This window comes from Danio rerio, chromosome 16 (assembly GCF_049306965.1).
Source record: "Danio rerio strain Tuebingen ecotype United States chromosome 16, GRCz12tu, whole genome shotgun sequence".
In the NCBI taxonomy this organism is placed as follows: domain Eukaryota; kingdom Metazoa; phylum Chordata; class Actinopteri; order Cypriniformes; family Danionidae; genus Danio; species Danio rerio.
Window position 1 is genome coordinate 57,811,983 of NC_133191.1, and position 27,997 is coordinate 57,839,979.

Consider the following 27,997-nt stretch of genomic DNA (forward strand, 5'->3'; position numbering starts at 1 on the left):
GAAACGACCAACGGTCTGTTAAAATTTAAACTGGTTCAGTGATGACGAGTAATTACAATGTTGTACAGCGGTCGCCCACACCACTTAAAGCAGCGCTCTCATGTGATGTTTAAATGGCAACATTATGACATCGTTGTAACAACCTTCAGCAACAACGCTGAATCCTCAACCTTTTTGCAAGGTTGGTGCAACGTTGTAGGAAGGTCGCTACGTTGAGGCAACGTTGTGTGTTTGTTGGGATGGGGTCCAACCTGGTACTAGTAGGGTGTACCTAATAAATGTTTAACGTATGTGAACATCAACACTGACACCTGCTGGACATGATGGCGGATTAAAGTAAATACAGTGTAGAACCGTCCCACTAATGTTGCCCACAAATTTGATTAAAGCTACAAACGCAGGTATTTAAAAAAAGTGTAAACAAACAAACATGGCGGACGCGCGACACCAACTGTCAAGCTTTGGTAAAGTTGTTTGTATGACTATTATTGATCTAGCCACCTGGATATGTTTAAATCACATTTTCCGTGTTATATTTACTCTGCAGCAACAATGTGAAATTTTATAAAGGTAAAAGTCTAGAAGCAATAGAACAGTTTGACGAAGAGTAAGCTTATCTAGAAGGGATACAGCTGCGGATACTAGCATAATTTAAGTGACACTACAACAAAAATAAATTAATAAAAACAAGAATTATTAAATACTAAGAGGGCTGGGTTTAGGGTTGGGGTAATAGTAGACGTTAATAAAATACAATTTAGTGATGATTTTAATAAATAATATGAATAATACTTGGCATAGTTACTGTTTTTACATTACTGCGAGGATTAGGGTAGGGGTAGACGTTTATAAAATACAACCTAATGGGTGATGTATTAAATAACATAAATATTCTTGTTAACTTCTGGCCGCAGCTGTATCTCTTCTATCAAAGACCTCTTCGGTTAAACAGTCAAACGTATGTAATTTTTATTCACACAAAAAAGTACATACTTCTAGGATGTGGTATAAGTAGGCGAATTGGGACGCATCGTGAGTTTTGTGTGTTAATTAATTATTTAAATTATTTATTTATTTACTGCCCGTGCAATGTGGGGGCATTCCTGCAGGGGGCGTCACCACCGCTGCCCTCTGACGAAATTATCGGGAATTGTGGGATGTTTACAGGAAGACGAGGATCTTCATCTTCATCGGTCAGAAATCAGTGAACAACCGACTAGTTTTATCTTCCTCAGGTGAGTTTAGTGATCAAACCTCTGTTTTTATTCATCTCGGTGGTTCACTTCACCTTGCGGTTCACCTGAAGAGAAAACGGAAGTAAACTTTACTCGGTTTTCTCCCTTTTGTTCTCCAACATTATTGTTTTGCTACTGTAAGTTAACTGTTAACGTTACATGTTCTGAAATTAGCTTTACGTTAATCGTTGTGATAGTCATGTTACTTTAAGAGCACGATGTCATGTATGCTATTGGAGGTTGATTCTTTTCCTCACATTTAACGTATTTTTGACGTTTTGTAAACGTCAAAATACGTTAAATGTGAGGAAAAAATACGAATAAACCTCTAATAACACACACAACACCGCGAAATACTCATCATAACATTACTATCTCAGTGATTAAATCGATTTTATAACGTATATTTAACGTTACAATGGCAAAACAGTGTATTTTGTCTGACTTTCATCACAAACGTCAAAATACGTTAAATGTGAGGGAAAATACGAATAAACCTCCAATAACACACCGCGAATTACTCATACTAACATTACTATCCCAGTGATTAAATCGACTTTATTACGAATATTAACAATAACAAAACAACAATGGAAGTAATCCGACGTGACTGACCAAAGTAACAAAAAAAAACATTAGTTTTGCCATTGTAACTATAAATATACGTTATAAAATCGATTTAATCACTGTAATAGTCATGTTACTATGAGTATCTCACGGCGTTTTGTGTGTTATTATTAGAGGTTTATTTGTATTTTCCGTCATATATTATTGACGTTTGTGATGAAATTTAAGTCTGGATATTTACGTTGTTGTTTTGGTATTGTAAATATACGTTATAAAACTGTGACAGTCATGTTACTTCGAGTATTTCACGGTGTTGTGTGTGTAATCACACAGTTTGAATTGTTTTTTACATTTATTTTTGACGTTATTGTGAGGAAAGTCTCGTCTGGAAATGTAGAAATGGCGATTTTGAGGCCCATGAGGCAAAAATATTTTTAAGTTTCACTTTCCATGTTTCAACACTTCCATTTAATAATATCTTGAGCAAAAAGGGAAACTTCGAATTGACATAAAAAGATATATGAGCAATTCCAGCGGTATGGATGTGACATTTGCACAACATAAACATAAATTATATATACAAAGTTTATGTTAGCATTATATTATTAAACATTTGTTTATATTTTCCAAAGCTACTACTCAACACAGAGTTATGGCAGCAGAAAAATATGAATCTCTGAACATTTTTTAGATTTTAAATGAGGAAAACAAACATTCGTTACCGATGTGACGAAAAAACTATGCAAGTTTGCCATATACAACATACTTTGTAGAAACTCTATGAATTAAACTGCACAACCCAAAAGAAATAATGCCAATCAAAAGAATAAAATATGTCTATCTATAGAAAAACATTAATGACATTATTTTCAGTGACATCTCTCAGTTATGGATGTGACAGATGTGAAATTGCCACTCGTGTGATTTTGGTAAATCAAATATAATACTTTGAAAACATTAATAGAGATATTTTTGAGTATATTTAAAGCACTGTTAAATGCTTGCACAAAAAAAAAGTGCAAAAACGGTTTCACTATTTTGGCAAAAACCATATCTACATGGCAAGGTTAACATTTGTATGGAATTGCTCATATATATATATGGCTGATTCCAGCGTTATGGATGTGACATTTGCAGTAAAAATTCAAAACATAAATTCGCAGAGAAAGTATACGTTAACATTATATTGAATCATCTGTTTATATTTTCCAAAACAACTAACCACAGAGTTATGGGATCAAAAAAATTCAATCTGTGAACATTTTTATACTTTAAATGAGGAAAATAAACAAGCGTTATGGATGTGACAAAAAAAGTCTTCGAGTTTACAGTATACAACTTATTTCGTAGAAATTCTGTGAATTAAACTGCTCAACCCAAAATAAATAATGCTCAACTAAAGAATAAGAGTTGGCTCTTTATAGAACAAAACTGATTGATTTTAGTTTATTTTGACATTTTTGCATTTTTGAGGGAAAAGCTTTGTTATGGATCTGACACTTTTTCGTTATGGATGTGACGGATGTGAAATTGCCTTTTCTTTGACTTTGGTAAATCAAATATAATAGTTTGAAAACATTGACAGACACATTTTTAAGTATTTTTAAAGTATGTGTAAAACACTTGCCTGCGCAAAAAATGTAGAAACGGTTTCGCTATTTTGGTGAAAACATTTTTCTTTTCATGGCAAGGTTGACATTTTCATGGAATTGCTCATATATATATATATATATATATATATATATATATATATATATATATACACACACACACACACACACACACACACACACAAACACACACACACACATATACATATATATATACACACACACACACACATATACATACATATTTATTTATATACATATAATTATTTGTTCGAAATGTAGCACTATTGTGAACCACTTTAACAGTTCAAATGGTCAGTTTTACATTTTAATGTGTATTTTGTAGATGTGATGTGAAAGTAAAATACTCCAGTCTTCAATGTCACATAATCCTTCAGAAATCACTCTACATACTAATCTGTAAACAGTGCTGATTCATCGTGTTGTGGAAACACTACCAGATGTAATTTTATCCAACAAGAAAGCATCAAATTTCATTTAAAAGACAGTTGTAAGTAGGGTTGGGTATCTGTGGGGTTATTTCGATACCGGTGCTAAATCAGTACTTTTAAAAAGGTACCGGTGCCTGAACCGATACTTTTGAGCCCAGCGCCGTTGCTACTTCTAATAGGATTATAAAAGGTTTCAAATGGTTTAATAATAAATAAAGGGATTTAAAGTTGACAGTCTTTTAACAATAAATTGTTAAGCTTTATGACTTATAACACCAAAATAGGAAAAAACATTGATAAATTAACCCACTTATCATTTACTAGTCTGTTATGAGCCATATCATACCTCTTAAGCCTCCTATCTCCTCCTGATGTGCGGTTTCTGTTTGTTTTTTTAAAATGTCATTTTCTGCATGTCTTCAAGCTGAAAATATCTGAAATCTGAAAATATGATTTAGTCTATGGTGTGAGTTGTTATCCAGTGTGATACAAAGCTACAAATGTTCATTAGACTGAGTGATTCACTGAGGTGTAGTGTTGTCAAGATACTGGAATTTCTAACTTCAAAACCTTGCAAAATATTGATATTCGGTAGGCTATTATTTTTGATATTATAACAATTGTATCAAAACAGTATAAAAAAAATTAAAATAAAGATCTATATGCTTATTTCTTTAGAGGGAGATTTTTTGTTCAGTTTTCCCTTAAAATAGGTTGATGTGGGCGTTGCAGCACTTTAAATGCATGTAATGCCTGTTTCCTTCACACTTGAGCAGAAATTCCATATATGGCTCACAAAATAGCAGAACATTCCAGGAAATCCCTAATATGGATGAAGGCATCCAGCTGTTGCTGTAGTTGAATGAAAATAAGATCTGAATAAACATAAAAAGGCTTTAACTGATCATTTACACCACTGTGGCAATAAATTTAGTGTATATGTGTTCTTCCAGCCATCTTAGGTATTTTCATAAGAAAGTCAATTTATAATCCGATGCTAACTGACAGCATGTTACAGTAATATATAGCTATAAAATAATAAGCTAGATGCATTAACTCACTGTGATTTAACTATTACAGAAACAGATGTGACTGGCTATATCATATCTAGATAAATATGTCTATATCTATATCATATATCTAGAAAGCTAGTACAATATACGCTTTCTGACTAGTTTGCATGTATTTACATTTATATGACGCACATTTGATTACAGTTATTTTATTTCACCAAAACTACACACATTTTATACTGTAAAAACAAATATTGAGCTACATCAGTAGTTAGAACTATTCAGTTTGGCGAAACTGTTGTATAAGTACGTCATCTGCTTCAGTTCCTCAAAGTACTGAATGAATGATGACAGTGCAGTGGCGGGATTTTTTTTAACACCATGTGACAACAGTGCCACTCCCACCTGCTGGTAGAAACAGGTACTGCTGAACAGCTGACTATTTAATTATTCGACACAAACACTGCGTTAAGTGGAGCACGTGATGTATGTGGTAATTTTAAGGACTTGGATACCAAAATAAATATTATACAACCGATTTTTACTGAAGTGCAACATATTCCAAAAGATCAGGGGCTTTTGACAATACATCAGGCAAGGGCTTAAGCCCCCAAAATGCCCCCCCTCGCAACGCCACTGTTTGAGCCACAAAATCATTTGACAAAAATATTTTAATTGAACAGTATAATTAAAGTTTAAAGTATGAATCCATTTGTATTTTATACATATACAACTGCAGATCAGTTTCACTTTCATTCAGCAACATATTGTTCATGTCTCATGACAAACTGAGGTATTGGGTGAGAATATGAAGTAAGGACTGCTGGTAGAGTGATGTTTTAATGGAAATTAAATGGTAAATTTATTGGCATTGATTACAGTTTAGTTATAAATTTTATACTCATAAAGGTTTAAAAGGCTTATAGCAACCAGCACTTGTACTCCATGGGTTTTCCATTGTGTTTTCAATAAGTAAACATTAATTTCATGTATGTATATTCTGTATGTTTAGTTAATGTTTTTTTAATAAAAATATTAAAAACTTTTTAAGATGTTGATGACCATTAAATGCGTCATAAGAGGCAAAAAACTTCTTTTTTTTTATTTAACCCGTGTGTACTGTTGGGTCATTTTCATCCTGGGCTGATTTTGAGTCTTAATTTGGCTACAACTTTCTCTGTGTTTCAGCAAATGCAATAATTTTGCTGACAAATCTTTTTTTTGATGCATATTTTGGAAAAATGCTTACATTTTTAGCAATACACAGTAGGCAAATTGACCCCACTTGGGTTATATGTTGCTGCTGTTTTTGCCCTATTGACTTCCATTATAATACATTTTTTTGACTGCAAACCATGACAGCATATAATCATGCATTCTTGATTGTTTCTGGTTTTCCTTGTTACAATTAGTAATTTTTACTGTTGATCATCAGATGCAGTGCAAAAAAAGCTTAGTTTCTGTCTTCTGTGTGGAGTGTAGTGTGTGTGAGATAGAGACCTTTGCACACTGAGAAAATCAAAATGCAGCTTTCAGAACTCAGTAAATACAGTAAGTTTATTTCTGCACACACGCTATAATCTGCTGTTTTACTCTACTAAACTTCATATAAAAGCCAGAAACTAATTTACACAGGCCTATCTAAAGGGTTAATGCTGCCAACTGATGATCAACAATTTAAATTACACATTAGACCTCTTCCCAACAGGGAAAACCAACAACAATCAAAAATGCATGATTATATGCTGTCATGGCATTGCAATCAAAATGTGATTATAATGGAAGTCAATGGGGCAAAAATAGACACCAACTTAACCAAAAGAGGGTCAATTTAAACAACACACAGGAAATATAATTGTCCTCTGCTAAGTTGCTTTCATGTAACTCAAAGTGCTTCATATGTTCAGCTGTGTTTTCAGTCTGCTCCAGTGATGTCTCAGAATAAGGGATACAGCCGTTTTGACAATGCTGTGGATGGGGATGATCCTTCACCGCCACCACCGCCGGGTTTCGTGATGCCTCCTGCTTATGAAGCCGCTGTTCAGTACGGGCATGCAGATGCTACAGTCCCCGTGGCTGTTCCAGTCGGACCACCGTACGCTTTTGAAAGTCCTGCGTACGGACAGGGAGTATCCGGATACCCACAGCAGCCGTATCCAGTGGCCGCTCCATACAGCACAGATCCATACTCACAGCCGTTTCCCAACGGTAAGAGTACTGCTTCACACAGGTGGGCCTGACAAACCACCTGTAGACACACTCTGCTATCTCACTTCTATTCTAGCACCTAATTCTCTGAGCACTAATAATTCCTCTGTATAATCAGCTCTTATTGTGTGTATTGCCAATCGCTGAATGCCTTGTAAGTCACATTGGATTACGTTTAGAAGATAAAAAACTGATGTAAACATCTAAAACTTACAGTTTGTCACCTAAATGCAGGGTTCTTACGGATGCTGGAAATTCTGGACAATGCTTGATTTATAACATAGTGTTTTCACAGTTAGAAAAGTGCTTGGATTTTGGACCGAGTGCTTGAACCTGCTCGAATTTGAAATTGCAGGGCTCAAAATTGCGACCGTTTTGGTTGCATATGCAACTGTGACTTAATCTGTGCGCTGAAAATATATTTGGGAGCATTTCTGTGATTGCATAAATACTTGTTATGCGACCAGTTTTCATTGCAAAATGTTCACCGTATGTATATTTATGGAGCTAATAATATGCCAAAACAATCTGAATTTGAATTGTGCTAATTTGAATTATTAACAATTGTAAGTTAATAAAACTGATTATTAAATGTAATTTAAAAGTGTTTTGAATTTGAATTTCTAACTTGATTATTGAACATCTGAAATGTAAGACAACTGGATTTTTTTAAATTCAGATTATTAAAGACGTCATTTCAAACTTCAGTTTTTACTCTGAATTCATTCGCAGACTGCAGATATTGGGTTTGTAAAATTACAGTTTTTAAGTTTTCAAGATGAAGAAATTCAGAACGTCAAATTCAATATCCTAAAATTCAAAACCAGAAATTCAGATTGTGATATTCAGATCTCGTAGAAAGTAGGTCAGGGTTGATCAACAGGGAAGAGTTAGATGATCACCAAAAAGTCAAACTAAGCATTTTGGTCAATCACAGAGCTGCGTGAGTTTGCTGGCATTTGTTTCACTTCTATTTTTCTGCAAATTGACTATCGGAGGTCAGCTATTTTCAGTAGTTAACACACACATGCTTTAGGGAAATTCATATATTTAATTAAATTACATCTCATTGGTTAAGCAAACTTACTGAAGCTTTCAGTGTTTTGAGGGATAAAGAGCTGATTCTGACCTATACTGTAACCTTATACGTTAGTTAAGAAATTCAAAACATTTTTAAATGACATATAGTAATCAGTTTTATTAACTTACAATCGTTAATAATTCCAATTAACACAATTCAAATTCAGATTGTTTTGGCATATTATTAGCTCCATATGTATTTAGAAGACATACACCCAGAATGCATCTTTGCAACCAAAATGTCAATGATTGTATAAAAAAAGCTACGCACATGAAATCTCATGAACGACTGGTCATGAAAGTTTGGTACTTCACCCAAACAAAATCTGACTGTATGCTCATTTCTTTGAGAAATCAACTTAAGGTAAAGAGACCAAACTAAAAAGATACTTCATCCGATAACTGAACTTTTTTTTTCCAATTCTTTTTCATTAAATTTTAACATGTATATACACATTTCCATGTGTCAGATTTAACAAACCAACAAACAAATGAACAAACAAAACAAAACAAAAGTACTTTACATCAGAATACAATATCACCTCTGTTACTAATCTTCTTGTAAAACATTTCCAAATCCACCACCTTTTAAAAACAGCGTAAAATGTCCCCAAACTCTGTCAAAAATAATGTATTTATTTCTTATCATATAAGTAATTTTTTTCCATTGTCATGTTTGTTAGCGTCTCTTTCAGCCAACAGCTTATATTTGGTGCACATATACTTTTCTAATTTAAAGAAATAAGCCGTTTCGCTTGTTGAATGCATATATTCATAAATATATGCTCCGTCTTTTTTAACTAGATCTCCTTGGGATATAAATTAAATTAAAAGATTAATTTTAAAAATGTTTTTTTTTTTTTAAATTAAAGGAGAAAATTAAATTAACCTCAAGAATATTTTCAGATCTTTCCAAAAGTTCTGTATTCCTTTACATTCCCATATACAGTGATACAACGTTCCTTTATGGTCCCTGCATCTCAAGCAAGTATCTGGAATATTTTCATTATATTTATGCAATAAAACTGGAGTTATGTAAATCCTCGTCAATTATTTTTGTTGTAACAGTTTCAGATGAGTGTTCATTGTTAGTGATCGAGGTTCCTGTCTTCATCCAGTCCTCTGTAGAAATATCCTCCTTAAGATCTAATCTCCTATAACTGAACTTTTATTTATTTATTTGTTTTTGCCATTTTTGGGTGAACTATCCCTATAAATCTATCCTCTTAAGTATTAAAAAATTTAAGTTGAAATGTTATATTGTGTTTTTTTTAAATAGCACAATGGATTTAAATGTGAAAAAGTACATATAGCATATATAACGTAATTTACCATGGTTGTCAGGTGCTGGAAAAGCATAAAAATTCACCTTGAAAGTGCTGGAAAAGTGCTGAAATTGGAAGTTGTAAAAAGTGTAAGAACCCTATAAATGGATAAATGATTTTTTTTTTTAAGTCACCTCAAACTTCAAATCTTCTGACTAATCAAATGCCCTCTAGTGTCTAATTTATTGTTAATCTGAAACTAGTTTATGTAAATGTGTATTCCCAGATGTGTTAGCCCGTTATCAGTGAATGAGTGTGTTATGTTTGTATTTTAATATAGTGGTGGCGATGGGTGAACCGGGACAGAGCAACGATCCTCCAGAATATGACAGTGATCAGTTCACCAGCTCTGGACTGGACAATAAAGAGATCAGACGCGTGTTCATCCGAAAGGTAAACATTAGAGCTGTGCAATATGATAAAATGTACCGTATGGACAAAATCTAAGGTCTGGGGTTTCATATTATGCTCCATTGTTTATTATTATTGAATAATGGCATCCTTAGAAGCTTGCTCTCTTGAACAAGCATTCATTTAGCAATTTATTTTTAGAAAAATATACATTTTCAAAAGGAGAAATGTGTACTCATTTATGCTGAGCGCTGTATATTCTGTCAGATGATCTGAAGTGCTTCTTTTTTCCTCCCTTATAAGTTGCTTATGGATAACAGCGCCTGCTCAATGAGTCGATGCAAACCGCTCTCATCATAAAACACATCTTATTAAAATTCATTCAATTTCTCTTCGGCTTAGTCCCTTTATTAATCAGGGGTCGCCACAGCAGAATGAACCGCCAACTTATCCAGCATATGTTTTATGCAGTGGATGCCCTTCCAGCTGCAACCCATCACTGGGAAACATCCATACACTTATGCATTCACACACATACACGACGGACAATTTAGCTCACCCAATTCACCTGTACCACATGTCTTTTGGCTTGTGGGGGAAACCGGAGGAAACCCACGCGAACATGGCGAGAACATTGTAGTGGCTGGTTCTAATGGAAAGATTGGTGCCATGATTAACTAGAGACAACGAAAATATAAACGTGAACCTCTCCTATACTCTGAAATCCCCATACTTCAGAGTTCAACAGTATCTGAAGCAGTTAAGTGTAAGCGTAAAGCACGACGTGACCAGAAGAGGGCGCGGAAGGTTAGTGAATGGAGCGGGAGGGGGACGGTTCCTTTCCACAGCTCTTCTATGGAGACACTGCTCGCTGCAGAGCCATTTGGGCAGAGCTGAGCTCCAGCGAGGGGGAGCATGAGCTCTCGTTCCTCCTCCTATAAGCTGTTTTAATGCGTACACCCACCCCACCCCTAACCCTACCCCCAGTGACATCACTCGTAGAAGAAATGCATGAAAGGAGGAGCGAGAGCTGAAGCTCCCCCTCACTGGAGCTCAGCTCTGCCTAAATGGCTCTGCAGTGAGCACCACTTGCTTATATGTGCACTACCGCTGACCTCTTATCCCCCGAGTGCGTACGTCTCGCACAGCTGCAGCTGACTCTGGAGGCCGGTGACATTTCAAGTACACCCGAGGAGACCTACAAGGCCTTGTTGGTCAGATGTGCTGCTTGTCAAGGATACCTTGAGTGTTGATTAATGGCTTTTAAACTGTCAACTTAATGCATTGAAATGTTTATGGGTTGATTGATGTTCTAAGACAGGGTTTTTCAGAGTCTAAGACAGTGGGCCTCCCTTTTGACACAACTTATCCATTGGCGCACCCCTCCTCCTAAACACGCACGCACACACACACACAAAAAAAATTCTGGAGGTTTTCTTGCTATCTCATCATGCTTGGTTTCAAGGTGTCGCCGAAGTTTAGCGGGTCTCATGAATACCTCATGATATCTCAAAATATCTCGACAAACCACACATAAAGGTCGTGGTTCATCAGCTGGTCCTGTCCACGTAAATCCTAAACTCAAATACTGACCATCATATCATCGTCTTTTGGGTTCAAGCCCTGAACTTAAAGGCTTTGAATCAGGGGGTCTCAGAAACCGATCCATTGTATTAGCAGCATGATTAGCAGGCATATACCTGTATTGGCGGGCTTGCCAAACAGAAGCGAATTCACAGCTATGGCCTTCTGGGTAAAAAAGGTTTTCTTATTTTTGACGTATAATTTTTTTAGCTTTGTTTAATTAAAACGTTTAAAAATAATAAAAAATACATATAATAATTAAACTTAATAATGATATTTTTATTATATTATATTTTTTCCAGCGCCTCCCCTGACATGCTCTGGCGCCCCCCAGGGGTGGCGCGCCTCACACTTTGAAAACCCCTGTTCTGAGAAGTGCCTATGGAACAGCTATACATTTGTTCTCTATGACATGACCTATAAGTTTTGTTAATTACTGAAATTCTTAACTGAGTGGTCAGACCACACTATACAGTTGGTCCTTAGTGATTTATAGTTAGTCTTTCGATGTACTAGGCAAAACGCATCTCTGTGTGCGGATACTTGTGTTGCATGTGTCAAACCCTCACTGATATATGAGGTGAAGTTATGTGCATGACCTGATTTTGAGAGCTATATAAAAGCTGAGCCTTTTCTGACCAGCTTTGCGCTTCTTGACTTCTGTACATTGAGGTTGGTTGCCCTTTATCCTCAACGGAGGATCAAGTAAGGATTTTGTTTTCTGTTTGTCTTTTGTTTATTCTACTTTTTCACTGGATTTTATTTTATTAATTAAAGTGTATTCTATTACTTTTCTTCACTGGAGTGGACATTGACTTCATTTTCCAGAACCCATCTTAGTTATTCTGTGTGGTAAATTATGAATCTAATTTATTCTTTTGCAAAATACGTTCTATAAAGACGATCCTTTAACTAAACTCTAGCTAAGAAATATAGTGAAGGGAGGATCCTGATTTTATCTTTGTTTAATTAGGGTGATTAAATAAAGGCGAATCAGCACAACATGCAAACTCCACACAGAAACCCCAACTGACCCAGCTGAAGTTATGAACCAGCGCCACCGAGTCGCCTTTATTAGAATGTGAAATGCAAAAGCTTTTACACAAAATGTTTATACTCCAAACACTTTGCAGGGTTCGAAATTGCGACCGTTTTGGTCTAAAACATTTTATCTATGCGACTTCAAAATATATTTGGGAGCATTTTTGCGAGTGCATAAAATTTTTGCGTGCAATCGGTTTTCACTGCAAAATGTTCACCGCATGCACGGATTTAGGACACATTCATGCAGAATGCATCTTTGCATGGAAACGCAGCACTCAGGAACAGATTAAAACTGTTGCCATGTCAGCTTGCTGTAGTAAACAAACCCTGCAATGCTTGCCCCGCCTTTGCGCTCTTTTCATTGGCCCACTGTGCTAGAACTGAACGCGAATCGATTGGTTAAAATCAGCTCTCAATCACTCAGTCAACACCTTCTGCCTTCAGAGAACAGGAGAGCTACAACTGCGAAAATGTAAAGCGCTGAAGATGAGAATGACAACACTGTCAGATTTTATTTTAAAAATCACCTAAAGCTACAAATAATGGCACCGCTGATTACTGATCGTGGTGAAGTTCGCATTTCTGTGTGGAGTTTGCAAGTTCTCCCTGCATCTGCGTGGGTTTCCTCCGGGTGCTCCTGTTTCCCCCACAAGTTCAAAAACGTGGTACAGATGAATTGGGTAAGCTAAGTGTATGTGTGTGTAAGTGTGTGCGTGTGAATGAGTGTGTATGGATGTTTTCCGATGATGGGTTGCAGCTGGAAGGGTATCCGCTTTGTAAAACATATGCTGGATAAGTTGGCGGTTCATTCCGCTGTGGCGACCCCTGATTAATAAAGGGACTAAGTCAAAAAGAAAATAAAGGAATGATTGAACAAAGATTATATCAATTCTTTTTTATGTAAAGCTTTGTAATTTCTATTTATTTATTTTTTATTAATTCAGTATCATTTCTTACTGAAATCTGAACTTGTTATTGACATTTATATTGTATTTTTCTGTATTGATCTTTCCATGAAATTGCTGTGGGTTACTTATGTGGCAATAAGTAAATAAATAGACAAACAAACAAAAGATTAAATGTTATTTATCAATAAAATAACTATATATATAAACATAAGATACATATATGTTTTTTATGTAACGCTTTGTCATTTTTATTTATTCATATTTAATATTTATTTCTGTGTGTTTTGTCTGCAGGTCTTCAGTGTTTTGAGTCTTCAGCTGGCCATCACCACTGCGTTTGTGGCCATCTTCACCTTCGAGCCTCATGTAAAGCTGTTCGTGATGCAGAACTCCTGGACGTATTGGGTGGGATATCTGGTGTTCCTGGTGCCGTATTTCGTGATCCTCTGCTGCGGAGAGTTTCGTCGCAAACACCCCTGGAACCTCATCTGTTTGGTGAGTCTTTAGTGGGATGTTGGGGGTGTTCAGGGTTCATGTGAGTGCTGTAAGATCCTTGAAAATGCTTGAATTATAATTGAGTGTTTTTAAGATTTTGACTAAAGTGCTTGAAACTGCTTGAGAATGTAAATGTGTTGCTTTCATAATAATATGTTATTAAAATAGGTAATAATAAATAAATATTTAGTTGCTTTTGCATGAAATTAAAACTCTGGAGACTGTAGGATAATCTGCCTGTCTTTATTTACATTGAAGATGTGAATATATTACATTTAAGAGGGTTATTATTATTATTATTATAACCTTTATACCAGGAAAGACACATTGAGATTAAAAATCTGTTTTACAAAAGCGTCCTGGCCAAGATTAGGCATTTTACATGTCACATGGGTCTAACAGACAACAAACACTTAACAGTTAACATGATTCACACATTGACAAACTATTCAAAACATCTACAGGCCTGTGTTTCAATTCCTAAATCATTTATACCCTTTTTAAAAGCATTTAGTGAAATCAAATCATTAAACAATAACTTTGTTTGTAGGTTATTCCATCCAGGTTAAGTTGCTGAGTAAATAAAAGCCTTTTTCTCCATCCCAGTATTCACTTTAGGAACAGACGGTAAATAAATATCCTGTGACTGAAGGCTATAGTTAAGGACAGGCGTTTTACAAATGTAATTCTGTAGATATGATGGGAGTAAACCCAGTATAGATTTGTAAACAAGGATATGCCAATGCTTGAGCCTGAAAATAGACAAAGCAGACCAACCTACCCTAATATACAGCACATAATAGCCGTGTTTCCACTATCCCACTTAAAGCGAGCGAGCAAAGGCCAGTCGGGTTTCCACTGTCACTTCCAGGGCCTAATCGGGCCAAAGAGGGGCTTTCTTGGGGCTAGCGGCCGGCCTTTTTCGGCCCGTCGAATACTTTGGGCCAAAGAGGGCCATCTGGGGCCTCGGGATGGAGTGAAAGAAGATGCGGACACTAGTTTTCTGATCGCACACGAGTACATGCGCCAAACAAATAAACAAATAAGGTAAAGAAAACATCTAGCCTTACAGACTGGGGCCTTTATGCTTATGATCGCCCTTATGTTTTCCTTTTAAATGTAAGGCTGTTGCATAAAAAAATAAACTTTTAACTTATAAGTGACTTTTCTTTGCTGCGTCCTCCTCGATGTTTCAATAACGCATAATAATCTTCACACCCTATTAAAGACACAGCAGACAGTTGAGGTTTTCAAGAGTTTTTGTCAAGTTTAAAAGGTGTGTTTGTGCACGTTTAGATGCCTGCATGTGTGTGTGAGACTGAGTAAAAGAGTGCTCCCTTCACAGCTCTGTTGATGCCGCGAGTGGCTTTTTTCTTTTCGAAATTTATTTCGGAGATAATACACAATATGAATACAACAGAAAGACATACAACTTAACGAATTACGTGTCCACTTTTGCAGACTCAAAACAATAGTGTCATATCTTGATAAAATAGCCTAAGCTATATTGAAATCATTTAAAGAATTACAAACATCAGATTTAATAAAATCACATTAAATAAATAAACCAATATAAAACTAACTAAGCTAGCGATAACAATTTAGCTTACATTACATAAATCAAACCGTTTTTAAGCCATATATAACTTTCATTTTACAAAGGCCTGTCTGAAAAAAAGATTTGAGATATTTTCTAAAAACAATAAACACCGGAGGAGGTGAAATATTATTTATAAAGTATTTGGATACGATGATATTAATCAAAACATGCAAACAGCATATTTTAAATGAGTGAAAGCAGAAACTAGGCGACCTTTTTTTCTGTCATTTAGTCCTGCGCGCAGGGCCTCTTTAGAAACACATCTGGGAAAACTACAAGTAAAAAATGTGTTTTATATCTTCAATTAAATGTCTATGTTTTTAATATGACATGGAAAAAGTTTAAAATTACATTTTAAATACATGAAGAGCTTTATTAGTGAAGAGCTGCTGAGCGCAATGAAATATAGGCTCTATTTTATTACTTGCTCTTATGTGCTGAAATACTTAACATGTTCCTTTACTAGAGATCACAGAATAATGTGCAACAGCCTTAAATAAAGGGGAATCACCTATTAGTGTCATAAAGCCTATAGGGAAAATTTAGTATGTTTCAGATCTCTACAGAGCATTTAGGCTGAATACGTCTATCAAAACGAGGATGTAATAAAATACATTTTCCACTGAGTTATTAACGGAGAATTTCTGGTTTTATATTATGGATGGTGCGCTCACTGCACTGGGTCTCTCCGTTACTGGCGAGACCACTCGATGCACGATGCCAACAGTCGGTCGGCGAGTAAATGAATATGACGGATGAGAACACACAGGCCTGTGCGTATACACATATCATGTACTGCTGTACAGTAATGTGTCATTTGTTTGGGTTGTCTTCATTTTAATGGTTTCCTGGTGATGTGATGGTGTGCTTTATCTGCTGATTCCCACTGAAGTTGGCGGGTTGTGGAAACGAGACATAATTTCGGCCTCACTGCTCAACCTCCCGGCCCGGCCCGATAAAAGCCCTGGTGCGCACTGGCCCGACAGTGGAAATGCGGCTAATGATGAGTAGATCTTAATGATGATCTTAGTGCACTATGGTTCCCCTTCGGTTAGGGAACTTCAGTGCCATGAATGGGAGGATTCGGATCAGAAGCCGCTTATCTGTAGAGTATTGAACGGGCCAATGAATGAAATTAATTGGCAGCGTAAGCTTGCGCAGGTGTGCGACATCTGCAATCATCTCAGCATATAAGCACACCTGAAGCCAGCAGACGCCATCCTTTTCGCTTCAGATCCTTTCTGAGTGAGTCGATGAGGGTTCCTCTTGCTGATCAGCACTTCAGAGCGAACGAGTGTGTCTCCCGGTCCAGAGTGGGTCTTCGCGGTGGCAGACGGTCGAGCTGGGTTACTCCCTTGCCTGCGGTTCTTTGGGTCCGGTCCTCCAGAGCGGTGCGTATAGTTGCAACTTTCCTAAAAGAGCAACACAGTCGTGCAGCACGTCCTTTTCAGGATGGCGCTCCGACTGTGCGTTTCTGGATGCGGGGGTTTCCTGTCTCCGGATGATGGACACGATCACTGCATTGCATGTTTGGGGGTCCAGCATGTTAATGCGGTGCTCGCGGGCGGTTCATGTCGTCATTGCGATGCCATGACCGTTGCACAGCTAAGATCGCGGCTAACTTTCGCAAGAGAGCGAGCCACCCCAGTTGCCTCCTGTTCTAAAAAAGCAGCGGGCGCTCGGGCAGATCTGAGGGTTTCAGCGGGAGCTAATCCGCCGCCCACGGGCTCGCGGACCTCTCGCTCCTCACGGCGCTCCATCCAAGCTTCGGGTGGTGAGAGTGATCCGTCTAACCAGATGGTAGCTCTCACACTCGCTGACACCGGAGATCAGATGTCCTCCGCGGCATCGGAGGGTGGGCTTTCACTGTCCGACGAAGATCCGGACCCGCTCGCCCCCTCCGGGCAGGTGAGCGCTGTCAAATCGGATCCTGAAGCGGACATGTTAGCCGTGCTTTCCCGGGCTGCTTCGGCCGTGGGGTTGGAGATGGTTTATCCCCCAGCTCCGCGGCCGGACCGACTAGATGGGTGCTACGTAGAGGACCAGAAGGCGAAGCCTTCGAAGCCTCTCGTCCCCTTCTTCCCGGAAGTGCACAGTAGGCTCACGCAGTCCTGGAGGGCACCTTTCTCTGCCCGTGCTGCGAGTGCCTCCGCCCTCACCGCCCTTGACGGCGGAGCTGCCAGGGGGTATGAGGCGATCCCGTCAGTGGAGCGCGCTATCGCGGTCAATCTTTGTCCGCGCGGCGCCTCTACGTGGCGGGGTTTGCCCCGCCTCCCGTCCAAAGCCTGTAGGTTGTCTGCCTCCCTCGGAGCCAGAGCTTATAAGGCTGCGGGCCAGGCTGCTTCTGCTTTGCACGCGATGGCCACCTACCAGCGCTACCAAGCGCAGGCGCTGGCCGAGCTGCACGAGGGCGGGTCCAACCCAAGCTTATTACATGAGCTGCGCACCGCGACCGACTATGCTCTTCGGACTACTAAGTCCGCCGCGTGTGCGCTGGGGAGGACGATGTCCACACTTGTGGTTCAGGAACGCCACCTCTGGCTAAACCTGGCCGATATGCGCGACGTTGACAAAGTTCGCTTTCTTGACTCGCCCATATCCCAGGCTGGCCTGTTCGGCGACACCGTCGGTGAATTCACCCAGGAATTCAAGGCGGTGAAAGAGCAGTCGGATGCGATGGGCAATGTCATCTATCGGCGTGGCCGTAAGCCCGCTCCGCCCGCCGAGCCATCCACCTCCGCTGTTCCTCGCCGAGGGCGCCCGCCAACGAGTGCTGCCCCGCCCCCGCCTGCGCCTCCGGCCAAGCGGGCGCGGCGTTCACCTCGAAAGCAGGCAGCCCCTCCTGCCCAGGGCGCCGTTAAGTCCGGTAAACGGACCGCGAAGCGTCCCTGAGACAGGCCATCCGGAGAAGAGGAAACTTGCTCTTTCCCCGCTGGAGGGCGGGGCCCCGATAACAACGGTACTTTTCAGTGCCACCAAAACATCAGTAAAAGAGCACTTTTTCCCTTCCCCGGATGTGACTGCACGAGTTCTGCCAGTCCGGGACGCGCTGCCTTCCGGCTCGCAGACTCTACGTGCTTCGCCAGTGGCTCACGAGCGCTGGGGGGACGGTCTCCCTTCCCTCAGCCCTCCAGCCCCCTCTCCGGAGTCAGGGTGCGGAGCCAGAGCGAATCGCTCTCCTCCAGCTTTTCCGCGGGACCCTCGTGCTTCCCGGATCAGCACACCCACTCCGCGCTGCCCCACCGCTGGTACGTCAGCGATTGTAGCGATGACTCCATTAGCGAGGGCTCTGCCTGCCTGGTTAGCGCGGGCCAGCCCCTCGCGGTGGCTCATACGCACAATCAGACTCGGTTACGCGATTCAGTTCGCGAAACGGCCCCCCAAGTTTACGGGCGTGTATTTCTCCAGGGTCAACCCCCTGTCCGCCCCTGTCTTGCGAGAGGAGATTGCTGCCCTCCTGGCGAAGGGTGCAATCGAGCCGGTTCCTCCAGCCGAGATGGAGAGTGGGTTTTACAGCCCATACTTCATCGTACCCAAAAAGAGCGGTGGGTCACGGCCAATCCTAGATCTGCGCGTTTTGAACCGCTGTCTGCACAAGCTGCCGTTCAGAATGCTCACGCAGAGGCGCATTCTCCAATGCGTTCGTCCTCGGGATTGGTTTGCAGCCATAGACCTGAAGGACGCGTATTTCCATGTCTCCATTCTTCCACGCCACCGCCAATTTCTGCGGTTTGCGTTCGAGGGTCGAGCGTGGCAGTACAAGGTCCTCCCCTTCAGGCTCTCTCTGTCTCCGCGGGTCTTCACCAAACTCGCGGAGGGTGCCCTAGCGCCCCTTCGGCTCGCGGGCATTCGCATACTCAATTATCTCGACGACTGGCTGATTTTAGCCCACTCGTGGGAGCAATTGATTATGCACAGGGACGAGGTGCTTCGGCATCTCCGCCTACTGGGGCTTCAGGTCAACCGAGAAAAGAGCAAACTCGCCCCCGTGCAGAGGATTTCTTTTCTCGGGATGGAGCTGGACTCGATCACCATGGTAGCGCACCTCTCGGAGGAACGCGCTCGCCTGTTGCTGAACTGTCTGAGGGAGCTCGACAGCAAACTAGTGGTCCCACTGAAGTTCTTTCAGAGGCTCCTGGGGCATATGGCATCCGCAGCCGCCGTCACGCCGCTCGGGTTGCTCCATATGAGACCACTTCAGCACTGGCTTCACGATCGGGTCCCCAGACGCGCATGGCACGCGGGCACACACCGGGTCTCGGTTACTGCGCTGTGTCGCCGCGCCCTCAGCCCTTGGAACGACCCCTCGTTCCTACAGGCCGGTGTGCCTCTAGGACAGGCGTCCAGCCATGTTGTTGTTTCAACAGACGCTTCCAACACGGGTTGGGGGGCCGTGTGTCGCGGGCATGCGGCTGCGGGCCTCTGGAAGGGTGCCCAGCTGCATTGGCATATCAATCGCCTAGAGCTGTTGGCAGTGTTCCTCGCTCTCCACCGCTTTTTACCGGTGCTGGAGCGGCAACACGTGCTGGTCAGGACGGACAGTACGGCGGCGGCGGCGTATATCAACCGCATGGGGGGTATGCGCTCTCGCCGCATGTCTCAGCTCGCCCGCCGTCTGCTCCTCTGGAGTCACCCGCGGCTGAAATCGCTGCGCGCCATTCACGTCCCAGGCACGCTCAATCGTGCAGCCGATGCGCTCTCACGACAGCTGTTACGCCCTGGAGAATGGAGACTCCACCCCGAGTCTGTTCAGCTGATATGGGCGCGATTCGGGGAGGCCCAGATCGATCTGTTTGCTTCCCCCGAGAACGCTCACTGCCAGTTGTTTTTTTCCCTGACCGAGGGCTCTCTCGGCACGGATGCACTGGCCCACAGCTGGCCTCGGGGCATGCGCAAGTATGCGTTTCCCCCAGTGAGCCTGCTCGCGCAGTTTCTGTGCAAGGTCAGGGAGGACGAGGAACAGGTTCTGCTAGTTGCGCCCCTTTGGCCCAACCGGACCTGGATATCAGAGCTCTCACTCCTCGCGACAGCCCTCCCCTGGCGGATCCCTTTGAGAGAGGACCTACTCTCTCAGGGACAGGGCACCATCTGGCACCCTCGCCCCGATCTTTGGAACCTCCACGTGTGGTCCCTAGACGCGAGGAAGACTTAGGTAACCTACCGACTGCGGTGGTTAATACCATCACTCAGGCTAGAGCCCCCTCCACGAGGCGCGCCTACGCCCTGAAGTGGAGTCTATTCACTGAATGGTGCGTCTCTCGCAGAGAAGACCCCCGAAATTGCCAGATTAGTGTTGTGCTCTCTTTCCTTCAAGAGAAGTTGGACAGCAGGCTGTCGCCCTCCACTCTCAAGGTTTACGTGGCCGCCATCTCCGCTTATCATAGCGCGGTAGCTGGCGGCACCGTGGGAAAGCATAACCTGGTCATCCAGTTCCTTAGGGGTGCTAGGCGAATTAATCCATCTCGCCCCCCTCTCATGCCCTCTTGGGATCTCGCCCTCGTTCTCACGAGTCTGCGATCCGATCCCTTTGAGCCACTCGAATCAGTATCTCTAAGATTTCTGTCCCTGAAGACAGCTCTGCTGGTTGCGTTGGCCTCCATCAAGAGGGTCGGGGACCTGGAGGCATTTTCGGTCAGTGACTCGTGCCTGGAATTCGGGCCGGATTACTCTCACGTTATCCTGAGACCCCGCCCCGGTTATGTGCCCAAGGTTCCTACCACCCCCTTTAGAGATCAGGTAGTGAACCTGCAAGCGCTGCCCCCGGAGGAGGCAGACCCAGCCCTTTCTTTACTTTGTCCAGTTCGCGCTCTGCGCATTTATGTGGACCGTACTCAGAATTTTAGATCATCTGAGCAGCTCTTTGTCTGTTATGGCGGTCGGCAGCAGGGAAGTGCCGTATCGAAACAAAGATTATCCCACTGGATTGTGGATGCCATTTCACTCGCTTATTCGAGTCGAGGTCAGCCGTGTCCCCCGGGAGTACGTGCACACTCCACTCGGAGCGTTGCATCCTCTTGGGCGCATGCACGCGGCGCCTCTCTAACAGACATCTGTAGAGCTGCGGGCTGGGCGACACCCAACACATTTGCAAGGTTTTACAATCTGCGAGTGGAGCCGGTTTCCTCAAGGGTATTAGGTAACCCTTTGGTGATTGAGGAGACAACTCGGTAGGGTGTTGAAACACGCTTGCTGCGCCATTCTCCCTAACACGGAGGTACGTGCGCCTTTTTTATCTGTCAGTAAAGTTCCCCGTCAGGTGAGCCCTGCAGATTCCTCCGTGGCCCCCAGCACTGACTCAGCGGAGGAGTCACTTGCTGGCCCACTACGTTGTAGGTCTGCCCGCTGGTCAGCCCGCGTTTTGGGTATAGGTGCCTGCTATGCGTGATCCCCACTAGGCGATCCCATATGCTTATTCCGCCACGGTTAAGTCCCCCCCCTGGGCGGACCCGTGTCTTCCCTCTCCGCTAACCACTCTTTGCTATGCGTACTCCCCCTTTTTAGGGCTAGTCCATAGGTAAATTCTGCCATCTATCCCCCCCTTGGGTAACGGATGGCCTCCGCAGCGTCCTCCCTATCGGGATTGCACGCTTCCCAACGTACTGTCGTATTTCCTAGAATTATCTAGATGCTCACGACTTCCCAAAAAATATATCTAAATCCGTAAAACTTCTGTTGAAGTAGGATAGATTAGGGCCAGGGACACGTTGGAGGACCGCGCCCCCCATGATGTGGGTGCGTCACGCTTGCTTGACTATCTCCTCATCGGGGGTGTTGGTAAGGTGCAGTCATTATGGCGCTTTCCATATTCTCCCATTCATGGCACTGAAGTTCCCTAACCGAAGGGGAACGTTCGAGGTTACAGAAGTAACCCTTCGTTCCCCGAGGAGGGGAACGGAAGTGCCATATTCCGTCGCCATAATGACTGTCCCTTAGCTGTTTGAAAGTCTCTTCAGCTTAAAAGGATGGCGTCTGCTGGCTTCAGGTGTGCTTATATGCTGAGATGATTGCAGATGTCGCACACCTGCGCAAGCTTACGCTGCCAATTAATTTCATTCATTGGCCCGTTCAATACTCTACAGATAAGCGGCTTCTGATCCGAATCCTCCCATTCATGGCACTTCCGTTCCCCTCCTCGGGGAACGAAGGGTTACTTCTGTAACCTCGAACGTTAACAGTATTCAATGCATTCAGACTTTGAGACGAAGCATGCATATAAATAACATCACCGTAGTCTAATATCAACATAAATGTTGCATCAACCAACTTCTTTATAGCATCAAAATAAAGGCAGATCTTAATGCTAAAATGGAAGCCAAGATCACTTTGAATTTGTTTTTTATGTTGGGATTAAGGCAAAAGATGCCACCAAAATTGTTCCTTAGAATACTCTACTGTACTGTCCTAGAGCAGTGTTTCTCAACCACGTTCCTGAAGGACCAACAACACTGCATGTTTTGGATGTCTCCTTTGTCTGTCACACCCATTAGTCAGTCAGTGCTAATGAGCTGATGATCTGAATCAGGTGTGTTTGGTTAAGGAGATACAGAAAGTGTGCAGAGCTGGTGGTCCTCCAGGGATGTGGTTGAGAAACAGTGTCCTAGACCAGGGGTTCCCAAACTTTTCAGCCCGCGACCCCCAAAATGACAATGCCAGTGACTCGTGACCCCCAATATTCTCTGAGGTGGTGGTAAATACAGAAACCTTGTATGCAATGACACGCACAAACACACCAATAGACCCAAGTCTATTCTTTGTTTTTTTTATGTATGTCAGTGCTGTAAATGAGCTAGAAAGTTTAACCTGGTGTTACAAAATCTGCTGCATCTGACAGTATTGCTGTGTCTTTAGTATAATGTAATTACCCGAGAAGTCGCAATCCAATACAACTAGTAACTATAAGCTACTATAGTAACTATATAGTTTACAGTAACTGTAAACGACTATTTTTTTTCTCTTCAGTAGGTTATTGATAAAATACAGTAAGTCTTAAGGTTTAATAAAAATTAATTGATTTTTGGAAATCACCAGGCGACCCCCCCTTCATTGTCCCGCGACCCCTCGGGGGGTCCCGACCCCCACTTTGAGAACCTCTGTCCTAGACTATACTACAGAATACTCTAAGAAACAGCATCTGATATAATGTGATGAAGTATATTGAATTAGAAGTCAGAATTATTTGCCCCCCTGTTGAATTTTAATTCTTTTATATTTTTTCCCCAGTTAAGAGGCTAATAATATTGACCTTAAAATGGCTTTAAAACAATTAAAAACTGCTTTTATTCTAGCCGAAATAAAACAAATACGCCTTTTTCCAGAGGAAAAAATATTATCAGACATACTGTGAAAAATTCCTGAATCTGTTTAACATCATTTGGGAAATATTTGAAAAAGGAAAAACATATACAGGGGGGCTAATAATTCTGACTTCAGCTGTATATACTGTACTGATGGATGTGTGTGTTGTGTTTCAGTCGGTGCTGACTCTGGCGATGTCCTACATGGTCGGAGTGATTTCCAGCTTCTACGACACTGATATCGTGATAATGGCGATCGGCATTACAGTGGTGGTCTGCTTTACTGTCATCATCTTCTCCATGCAGGTCAGAGGTCAACTCATTATCGGTCAATCAAACCTTCATTTAATGCTACTTTGACTTTTAGTTTCACTGAATGTTTAACAAGAGTAGGACTTTAATTATTAGACTATTAATTATTGTAGTTTTGTTAGTGTTTTGAGTTTGAGATAATAGATGTATAGATATGCTTTATTCATTTATAATAATATAAAAATATAATATAACTAATTTAAAACAAATTAATGTTTAATGTTTTATATAATTTAAGTTAAACTAGACTAAATTTGATTTATTTAATGTTTAGTTTGTAAATATTTACTTTTGATAATTTCTTTAGATATTATTATTATTATTAAAATGTTGTAAGTAAAAATACTTTGTTTTACTTCAATTTTAGTTATTTAAAATAAAAAAAAATATTTTATTGTGTTTTAATCTTTATTATGAATAATTTTTTTAATATTATTAATATTAAACATTTTGTAAGTAAATTATATTTATTTGTTAGTCTTCTGTTTTGATTAAACTAATCAATTGTTTTAAATTTTTTGTTTTGTTTTAATGTTTACTCATTATTTTAAAATATTTTAAAATAATAATAGCTATAATAATGCTGTTAGTTTATTGCAGTGAAATACGATGTTTAATCAATTATTTTAGTCAATATTTAATTTATTTCATGTAATAAAAATGTTTAATTTTGTTCTTCACTTGTTGGCATGACTCAAATTGTGCAAAAACACACCCGAAGTATTTCTGCTTTACTTGTATTTATTTATTTTTGTAGATACTAGATAATGTTATCGTGAAGCAATAAAAGTCTAATAAACAGCATAATGCCATGATTTTAATATTTCTCTTTTGTCCAATAACAGACCAAGTATGACTTCACTTCCTGTTACGGGGTTCTGTTCGTTTGCGGCATCGTCCTGTTCGTCTTTGGGATCCTTTGCATCATCTTCTATAGCAAGATTATGGACCTCATTTACTCCACCCTGGGAGCTCTTTTATTCACCTGCGTGAGTTTTAAATACATAAATACATACATACATACATACATACATACATGCATGCATACATACATACATACATACATACATACATACATACATACATACATACATATAGAAAACATAACACTTTATTTGTATGAACCATTTTCGTATAAACCAAGTAAAACTTTTTAAAGTTCAAGATGTATTAAATTTTCATACAAATGTATTTTAATAAATACAAAACAACATTATTAAAGGACGATATATTTTGTGTAAACTAATATAAGGATGAGATATTTAGGAGTGATACGTTTTCTTAGTAAACAAATTTATTTTGTTTGTAAACAAATTTAGGGGCATTGTTTTTGAACAAGGGAACGGGATGTTATATGATTGAACTACTAAATAAAAATTAAAAATAAAATCTTTATGCGCCAAGCAGATATTTTAGACATTTTTTATATATATACAGTGCATACGTAAAGTATTGATATCCCTTCACTTTTTCCACATTTGATTGTGTTACAGTCTTATTCCAGAATAGATTAAATTCATTGATTTCCTCAACATTCTACACACAATCCCCCATAATGACAATGTGAAGAAAGAGTTTTAGAAATTGTTGCAAATTTATTAAAAACAAAAAAGCTGCAAAATCAGATGTGCATCAATAGTCACAGCCTTTGCTCAATACTTTGTTGATGCACCTTTGGCAGTGATTACAGCCTCAAGTCTTCTTAAATATGATGCCACAAGCTTGGCTCACCTGTCCTAGGGAATTTGTGCCTGTTCCTCTTTGCAGCACCTCTCAAGCTCTATCAGGTTGGATGGGAAGTGACGGTGTGCAGCCATTTTTAGATCTCTCCAGAGATGTTCAATAGGATTTAGCTCTGGGCTCTGGCTGGGCCACTCAAGGACATTCACTGAGTTTTTGTGAAGCCACTCCATTAATATTTTGGCGGTGTGCTTTGGGTCTTTGTCCTCCTGGAAGATGAACCGTTGCCCCAGTCTGAGGTCAAGGGCACTCTGAAGCAGGTCTTCATTCAGGACGTCTCTGTGCATTGCTGCATTCATCTTTCCCTCTATCCTGACTAGTCCTCCAGTTCCTGCTGCTGAAACACATCCCCACAGCATGATGCCAACACCACCATGCTTCACTGTAGCGATGCTGTTAGCCTGGTGATGAGCGCTGTCTGCTTTTCTCCAAACGTAACGCCTGGCGTTCACTCCAAAGAGTTCAATTTGAGTCTCATCAGAGCAGAGAGTTTAGTTTCTGATGGTCTGAGAGTCCTTCAGATGCCTTTTGGCAGATTCCAGACGGGGGGTGTCTTCCATCTGGCCACTCTACCATACAGGCCTGATTGGTGGATTGCTGCACAGATGGTTGTCCTTCTGTAAGATTCTCCTCTCTCCACAGAAGAACGCTGGAGCTCAGACAGAGTGACCATCAGGTTATTGATATCCTCCCTGACTAAGGCCCTTCTCCCCTGATCACTCAGCTTAGATGGCCGGCCAGCTCTAGGAAGAGTCCTGCTGGTTAAACATCTTCCCCTTACAGATGATGGAGGCAGATGTGCTCAATGGAACTTTCAGAGCAGCAGAAATGTTTCTGTAACCTTCCCCAGCCTTGTGCCCCGAGACTATCCTGTTTCGGAGGTCTACAGACAATTCCTTTGTCTTCATGCTTGGTTTGTGCTTTGACATGCACTGTCAGCACTGGGCCCTTATATAGACAGGTGTACGCCTTTTCAGATCATGTCCAACTGAGTTGAGCACAGGTGAACTCCAATGAAGCTGCTGAAACATCTCCAGAGTGATCAGTGGAAACAGAATGAACCTGAGCTTAATTTAGAGGATGTACATCTGATTTTTCACTTACAAACATGGGCGATTATATTTAGTTTGTAAACCAATTTATTTAGATTGTACGTTTATTTAAGGGCGATATATTTAGTTTGTACACACATTTACATAATAATATTGAATTAATATGCATATAATTTATGCATATTAGTGTTTTTAATTGTAAACTATTTTAAGATTGAACTATTTATTGTGCATTATGATTTAATATATGTAACTTTAACTTTATTTATTTGACATTATAACTAAATTATGCATCTTTTGTATTTATTTTGTAATTGTTTTGTTTAAATTGATGATTGTTTCCTGTCTGCTGTTCCAGTTTCTGGCGGTGGACACGCAGCTGCTGCTGGGGAACAAGAATCTGTCTCTGAGCCCGGAGGAATACATCTTCGCTTCCCTCAATCTCTATCTAGACATCATCCAAATCTTCCTGTTCATCCTGAGGATCCTGGGACGGAGCCGCAGCTGAAATCACCATCAATTCATCTTTACACATGCTGAGATCAGTAACTAACTTTCACCATATTCACTGTAGTTAAAGAGTTTCTACTTCCTGAAAACATGATGATGATGACCATGTGAAACTGTCATACTTTTATACGTCCTCATGTTATTAATATAGTCTCATTCCTTTCTTCGTCTGTGTGTGTGTGTGTGTTTGTATGATTATGTATGTTTGTGTGAGTCTGAGTTTGTGTGTGTGTATATGCGAGTGTGTGTTTTTTGTTTGTGTGTGAATTTGTAAGCGTTTGTGTGTGCGTTTGTTTTTGTGCATCCATTTATGTGTGCGTGTTTGAGCTGGCATGTTTGTGTGTGTGTGTGTGCGCACGCATGTGTTTATGTTTCTTTGCGTGTGTGTGTTTGTGTGCATTTGTGTGTGTGTGTTGTATTAGAGATGTCTTTGGGTTCTGTTTTCTCTTTCAGAAGGGAATAAAGTCATTTTTATGAACACATTCACTGTGTTTCGTGTTTGTTTTGATCTGGTGGAGATGGTTATTTTGGTTAGTGATGTCGTCATCATCAAAAATGTCATTATTATCATCTTAATTATTATTATCATCATCATAATCACTAAAATATTATTAAAA

General features: G+C 40.7%; 1 protein-coding gene across 1 annotated transcript; it reads left to right on the forward strand.

Annotated features, from left to right (window-relative positions):
- The first annotated feature begins 1,109 nt into the window (after window positions 1-1,109).
- On the forward strand, window positions 1,110-27,862 carry grinab (glutamate receptor, ionotropic, N-methyl D-aspartate-associated protein 1b (glutamate binding)). The gene is made up of 7 exons (NM_001308611.1): window positions 1,110-1,235; window positions 6,785-7,085; window positions 9,771-9,883; window positions 13,672-13,872; window positions 23,944-24,072; window positions 24,924-25,067; window positions 27,229-27,862. Exons 2-7 carry the CDS (start codon window positions 6,809-6,811, stop codon window positions 27,376-27,378), a joined length of 1,014 nt encoding a protein of 337 aa, NP_001295540.1. The 5' UTR covers window positions 1,110-1,235; window positions 6,785-6,808; the 3' UTR covers window positions 27,379-27,862.
- Window positions 27,863-27,997: the final 135 nt, after the last annotated feature.

Excerpts from the sequence above, each read along its gene's own strand:
- grinab (NM_001308611.1), top strand. The coding sequence starts at position 6,809 with ATGTCTCAGAATAAGGGATACAGCCGTTTTGACAATGCTGTGGATGGG. Across the intron at positions 7,086-9,770 it reads CTCACAGCCGTTTCCCAACG|TGGTGGCGATGGGTGAACCG; the intron begins GTAAGAGTACTG and ends ATTTTAATATAG. Across the intron at positions 9,884-13,671 it reads GACGCGTGTTCATCCGAAAG|GTCTTCAGTGTTTTGAGTCT; the intron begins GTAAACATTAGA and ends TTTTGTCTGCAG.